At 39.2% G+C, this 7,318-nt stretch overlaps 1 protein-coding gene across 1 annotated transcript; it reads left to right on the forward strand.

The window, feature by feature from the left end:
• The first annotated feature begins 6 nt into the window (after positions 1 to 6).
• Positions 7 to 6,748, forward strand: LOC123972226 (adhesion G-protein coupled receptor G7-like). Its single transcript, XM_046051562.1, has 6 exons — positions 7 to 22; positions 549 to 907; positions 1,663 to 1,744; positions 1,941 to 2,099; positions 4,293 to 4,449; positions 5,543 to 6,748. The coding sequence occupies exons 2-6, from the start codon at positions 805 to 807 to the stop codon at positions 5,726 to 5,728; spliced, it is 687 nt and encodes a 228-aa protein (XP_045907518.1). The 5' UTR covers positions 7 to 22; positions 549 to 804; the 3' UTR covers positions 5,729 to 6,748.
• The last annotated feature ends 570 nt before the right edge of the window (positions 6,749 to 7,318 follow it).

Raw genomic sequence — 7,318 nt, forward strand, 5'->3', positions numbered from 1 at the left:
TCATTCACCACATTAAAGTGAAGTAAGGCGTTATACTATATTACATCAAAATGTTCCATTGTATTTTGTTTACTTTCTCACCGTCTACTCTTTCACAGCCAGTTCTTTAAGTTAGCAATTAGGTTGGCATTTCTTTAAGCATTTCACTTTCAGCCTTTTGGTTAGCTTTCCTCAGTGCCCCTTATTCAGAGTCACTCTCTGGTGGAAAGTAACAAGTACAGTACTTTCTACTGCTACTCTACGACATTTTTTACTACCTTTATTTTATTTCACAACAGGGAGACGCAACACACGAGACACAATTAGCTTAAGAATTGCAGTTTTTCTCAGTCCGAACACACATCAATTCAATCAGTGTGACTTCCACTTCCCGAGGACATCTGTATCTCTGATGTCCATCCAGTATAAACCTGAAGAAATCTGTTTGGAAAGCAGAGGAAAAAGACACTCCTCATGGCTCCAGAACTGGGAATCATCAGGCTTTTAAGTTTTCTTCAGTACCTTATTCTCAAAATATAACAACTGTGTCTCAAATCTTCTCTCTTTAGCTTTCAAAAAAACTCTCGTGGGGCGCAGACCAACAAGAACTCTAAAATCGCTCCGCTGTGCATCTACCTCAGCCTGCTGGCCTTCATCATCACCTTCCTCTCTGGTGTTGGAAACTCAAGCACACAGAACAACGCTCAGGTGGAGGTCAACAGTCAGACCAACATTATCCCAGGGTCTGATGAGCACGTGGAGCCGGACCAAGGCTCGTGCTCGGCGGTGGCGGCTCTGCTGCAGTTCTTCCTGTTAGCCACCTTCATGTGGAACAGCGTGTACGGCACTCAGCTGGTGCTAATTTTCCGGAAGAGTCGCCGTGGTCTTCCTCCACACTGGAGTAAATTCAGCCTCGCTTTGGGATGGGGTACGAGAAGTTCAAATGTTGCCATGTAATGAATGTTTTTTACGGACTATAACCTAGCTGGAAGCAGATATAAGGACATTTTTAAACTTCAGTAATGTTCAGCTTTTTTTTTTAACATACAGCAGCCTCCACTTGTGTTAGTCCACAGGAAGACTTGTACTTTTATACACACTTACATCTGCTTTTAGCTACAGACGTGTTACAAACCATGTTTTTGCATGTAGTAGCTGCAGTATAGTAAACTTAAAGTCAAAGTGTTGCTGTAATAATGAAGTTAATGTATAATCGAAAAAATCTTGCAATATGTGTTACACAGGAAAACAAAATTAAAATAAATTGGCAGAATGAAATGATGAAAAAAAAACTAAATACAATGAAATAAAACACATAAAACAGGAGGAAATATATCAATAAAACTTAAGGTTTGTTGTTGTTATATTATAATATTCCAACACGTACAACCTGTAATCAGGCTAGCTCCAGTCTTTACGCTAAGCTAACGAGCTGCTGGCCGTAGCTTCATGCATTCAGACATGAGAGTGTTAATCTGAACACTGTCAGAAAGAGAACGTCCCAAAATATCAAACTCTTTTAAATAAATTGTTGAAGTACATCAAAGTCTGAGCCCAAACAGTTAATGACCATTATGATTTCCTAATAGAACATGGTGCGAACATCAAGTAAAGGATATGCTTTTCAATTTAAGGTTTAATTTAAAGTAAGTTTAACGGTTTTAACTTCCTGTCTCCTCTTAGGAGTCCCAGCAGTTGTCATGGCAATCACACTGGGAGCCACCTACAGTGTTGACAATCCTCTGGGATACAGGCAGGAGGAATTGTGGGTCTATTAATATCATTACCTTTACTAATTTATTAACTGACACTTTTTGCATCACTTCTTCAATTCTTCATTTTCCAGTTACAACCTATCAAAATTATCTAAATTAGAATTCAAAATAAAATTCTGTGTATTTGATCAAATCTTGTTGACAAAGTCCCAGGTCTGACATGTCTGATTCTTTCTGGTCCTCTAGCTGCTGGCTCGCAGCTCTGGATAAGGCCAAACGGTTCGACTTTGGGAAGCCGATGTTTTGGGGTTTCCTGCTTCCAGTTGGTCTCGTTCTGATCTACAACATCGTACTGCTGGTTCTGGCCTCTCTGATCACGTGCAGGACAGACCCCATTCTGAAAAGGTAGTGGATGTTTCATTTCCCAACGTTTATCTTCAACGCAACATAAGTCTCTCCAAACGAGGCAGATTGAGGCTGCTCGTTGCACCCAAACCAAGAAACATGACCCACATTTATGATGAAGTATTAGGGCTGCTGGAGGTTTTGAGAATTACGTCACAATATTTTGAGAATATTGTAATATTTCAATAAACAAGGTAAATGGGATAAAGTAGGGTTAAGATCAAAACAAACAGCATTCATTGTTGTTTTGTTTGGTTAAGTGTGTAAGTTTTAGTGACATCTAGTGGTGGGGGTTGCGAATTACAAGAATTTCAACCCCCCCTCCCCCTATCCAAGCAAGATGTATAGCTACGGTGCCTGAGACAGGACAAAGATGTCATCTATGAGATAGCAGAGAGTTGCCAGTCAAGAAATCAGGTTTCTTTACATTGATACATTAAGAAATTACTTAATTATTCAGTAAAACCAAAAGTTTTTTTTAATATTATTGTTACTTGTTCATTAATAAACAACAGCCACATGAAGAAATGAAGTGCTACATGATGTCTCATACTCCTGTAATACAGTATTTGGGATTCAAACTTGGGAGGGTTGGCTCATCTGGACTAACATACCACACACTATCACATCTAGTGCATCAAGTAAGACCACTGACAGATACCAGGACAATGTGAGCCTCACTGTTTGTGCACCACAGCCCATTATAAACCACATAATACAAGAAGCTTACAAAGGCATTGTCAGGTGAGGATCAAGGCTCCTTTGCCTTTGCTTAATTAGATAAGCATGCAAATATTACCAAAATGTCTTTTTTTATCTTTTGAAGTACAACAGAAACTGTAGTACTGACAGCCATAATTTCAGCTTGTGGTAAAACAGTGCAACGTTTTTAATGGGCATTTAAAAATGTGAAAGTACAAATTACACATTTGTGTGCACAGTGGGAAGCAATATCCAAAAAAAGATCTTTTTAATGCAAATTCTGACAGTATTCATTATTGGTCACTTGTTATATATCACCATTAGCAGTAAAAAGAAATACATGTTTTCCACGAGAGTAAAATGTGAAGTTTAGCTGCTGATCTGAGCTTCCCTGCTGTTACCGTTTCATTACTAATACTATTCATCAGCTGTTTGTCTCGAGAAGGTAACGGCACATTTCTGTCCATGTAACAAAGCCATAAGAGAGCGCTGGAGAAGAACTACATGAAGTTACAATCCAACTACATATTTTTCTGATCTGAGCTTCGATGCTGGATGCTGCCGTTTTAATTGCCAATTAGTGCCAAATAAGAGTGCTGGAGAGAGAGTAACTACATAAACCTAATCCAAGTACATGATTTTCCCAGCAGGACAGTAAAAGTTTAGCTGGCTGATGCTTCCATGCTCTAAGCTAACGCTATGATCAGCTGATTGTCTTGCTAACGTAACCGGCAAAGCCAACCCACATGCTGGAGAATCAGTAGGCGACATGAAATTAATCCAACTAACGTTATATATTTCAAACCACTGACATGAGAAACACGGTTCTCTAAGCTAAAGCTATCAAACAACAGCTTTCATTTGTATCGCTAAAGTATTTACCTGTCCAGCAGAAAACATCCACTTTGAAAACATCTGTCCCACATTAGCGTTATAGCCTTCCATCCGGGAACAGCCGTCAGCTGTTTGTATCTGGCCCAACTCCTCTGGCTTCATCTTATAAAGATCCACAGGCTGTCAGCGCTGTGCTAAATAATGTGTGCACGTTCATTTGTCCAAATGTCATTTCTCTTCTTACTTCTAATAAACCGGAGGACTACTCAGAGACTGTATATTATTATTATTTCCGCTTCTTCCTCTATGGACGCATTTAATGTAGTGATAGCGTCGACACTGCCGGAATTACACAAGCAGAAGAAGAAAGCCGTGATGATGAAACGCACTCTGTAGCGCTGTTTGTCCGTTGTCGGCTACTGTAGAAACATGATGACAAAATACTGTGACCTCTACAGAGGGGGTGCCCGCGGTCATGTAGATAAAAAAGGCTCATTGTAAGGGAATAAAAACACAATGCTTCATTATGTAAAGTCTTTATACACCACTGAAAACATAGTTATGGATCTTATTTCCGTTCCTCAGATCCTCAAAAATATTACACACTGAACCTTTAAAAAAAAAACTTTAATTCACAAACCTGTTTCTGACGCGCAGCAACAACCGTCGGTCCTTGTGGAAGAAGTTCCTCATCAGCTTTTCTCTGTCGGTCTTACTGGGTCTGTCTTGGACTCTGGGGTACCTGGTGCTCGTCACTACAGGACACACCCACCTGGTCTTCAGCATCGTCTTCTGCCTCTGTACAACAACACAGGTACGTTACTTTGATATCACAATTTATATGAAAACATTGTTCACTTGCTTCTTTTTCCTCCCCAAATATTGTTATTGGCAAAATACAATACTTCCAGTCACAGAAATACAGTTTACCATTTCCTTTAAAAAACAAAAACAAATATTGAACAAAATTCTAAACGCAACACTTTTGTTTCTCTCATATTGTTCACAAATCTGTCAAAATCTGTGTTAGTGAGCACTTCTCCTTTGCCGAGATAATCCATCCACCTCACAGGTGTGGCATATCAAGATGCTGATCAGACAGCATGAGTATTGCACAGGTGTGCCTTAGGCTGGCCACAATAAAAGGACTTTGGCTGGCCACAATAAAATGCCAATCCAAAATGTGCAGTTTCGCTATATTGGGGGGTTCTGGTGGGGTCCATGGGGCCGATCAGGAAACCAGTCAGTATCTGGTGTGAACACCATTTGCCTCACGCAGTGCAACACATCTCCTTCGCATAGAGTTGATTCAGGCTGTTGATTGTGGCCCACTGTGTTCAGTGTTGGTCCACTTCTCTTCAATGGCTGTGCGAAGTTGCAGCCAGGTCGAGACCCCGATGAGGACGATGAGCATGCAGATGAGCTTCACTGAGACGGTTCCTGACAGTTTGTGCAGAAATTCTTTGGTTATGCAAACCGATTGTTGCAGCAGCTGTCCGGGTGGCTGGTCTCAGACGATCTTGGAGGTCAAGATGCTGGATGTGGAGGTCCTGGGCTGGTGTGGTTACACGTGGTCTGGGGTTGTGAAGCCGTTTGGATGTACTGCCAAATTCAAATGGGAGCAAAAACAAAAGTGTATATGCATATGTACACAGTTACATTTTACATGAACATGTTCATTTGTTTTTAAAGTATTAAGCAGTCTGGCTGCTGCTTTTTTGTTCTACACCTTTATGCTCAGACACAGGAGCTACTTTATGAAAATCAGATAAGGAAGTGCTTGGAAGATGAATTTAAACTTTTAAATATGTGTAATGTGTAACCTTGTACAGCTCATGCAATCAAATTTTTGAATGGAGTTTGGAATAAAGAGACTAACCTTCGTCTTCCTGCTCTGCTGTGTTCAGGGGTTTCAGATCTTCATCCTCTTCACGGCCAGAACACAGAGCTTCAGAGCCACCGTGTTGCGGTCTGTTCGGCACGTCTCGTATGTCAACAAAAAGTACAGTCTGAAGAACTTAAAGAAGACGACCAGCTTTGAGTCGTTCAGAGACCTGAAAGAAAAGGACAGGTCCACCATCAAAACCCTGTAGCAAGACATTGCAAAACAGCTGCTTTGGTGCAAATATACTGCATTTATGTGAGGAAATATTTGGGTTTATTATTCGAACGGGTTTGTTTTTCTAAATGTAGGAAAGAAAAAATGTTGTTAAAGCTCGGATCTGTTTGTTAACGTGGGTCATGGAGGACATTAAAACACTGTAGAACACTTTGCTCCTTCTTAGAGTCATAAGGCAGTACAATCTGAACACACATATTTATAGATTCAGTGTGACTTTCATGTTCTGATAAAGATAAAAAACTGAGAGAAAGATGCTGCAGACCCTACCTGAGAATCTTCATGTTTTCAAGTTTACTTCAGTGCCACAGCGATCCAGTGACAGTTGTCTGAACATCCGTACTAACTGCTAACAGGAGTCGCTAACAGCTACTTCAGCTACTTTTAATGGGGACTGTACAGCAGAACTCAGTATAACATAATGCCTAGCAGGTGTCTGATTTAAATATTCAATTTGTTTTCAGCATTTCTTTGTAGTTTTTTAATGACTCCTCCTTCACTCCTGACAGGTTTTGTTGTAAAAAAGTATAATCTTCCTCAAATGGCCTCAAATAAGAAACATCTGAGATTTAAGAGTTTTATTTCAAACTAAAGTGACTCGGCTTGTTTTGGCACCAGGCAGCGGCAGAAGTCTGTTTTTAACAAAGCGAAGGAACAAACACTTTCATATTTTATTCTATCTGAGGTGATGATTCATGTTTTTGATCATTAATCTAAAATATTTTTCTTTTTGTAAAGAGCTGCATTTTGTTATTGATTGTTGAAGTCTACTTTCTGCAGATATTTTTATGTTTGTGATTATTATAAAGTACTCACAGATTGCACTTTTTCTTGTACAATATTGAGGTATTTATACTTTGCATCATTTTAATTTTATGATACTTTAGAAGAAATGTGTTTAATCCACTCCATTTCTCTGACAGCATTAGTTTCTTTGTTCAGATACAGTTGTTTATCTAAAACAAAAATGATGATTGTAACAATTTAATGTATCAGTAATAATTATACAACATTATTTATAATGTACAAATACATACAAAGACTATTTTGCTGGAAACATTCTGTATCTGAACTGCAGGACGTCCTTCTGAAGGAATATTTGTTCATTGTCATTGTTGGTACTTCTATATTAAAATATGTATGCATATTAACATATGAAAATATAAAGGTTTAGTTTAACGAGTTTTACTTTAAACTAAACATTTATTTCAAACTAAACTAATACTGACTGACTCAGGTATGTGTGCTGTTAGGAGTCTGATCTCATGTGATAATAATGAATTATTAAGCTGATAGATGTTTGTTACAGACGCAGTTCACCAGTGTGTCTCTTTCAATAAAATGTTTCGTCACTTTTCTGACATTTACACAGTCAAAGTGTAGTCTTTACTTTAAAAAAGCTACAGAAGTCCAAAAGCTCGTGTAGTGTGTGACCCCCTGTCACCGATCAGTCATGTAGTGTGAACGCCACAATGACTTCAACACTCCTGTACCAAGACGGCAAGTTGTGCAGGGTGAACCGCACGGCCATCGGCTGAAAATCGTGTGGTCTCCACAAGCCTTA

Source organism: Micropterus dolomieu, linkage group LG01 (genome assembly GCF_021292245.1).
Source record: "Micropterus dolomieu isolate WLL.071019.BEF.003 ecotype Adirondacks linkage group LG01, ASM2129224v1, whole genome shotgun sequence".
Classification (NCBI taxonomy): domain Eukaryota; kingdom Metazoa; phylum Chordata; class Actinopteri; order Centrarchiformes; family Centrarchidae; genus Micropterus; species Micropterus dolomieu.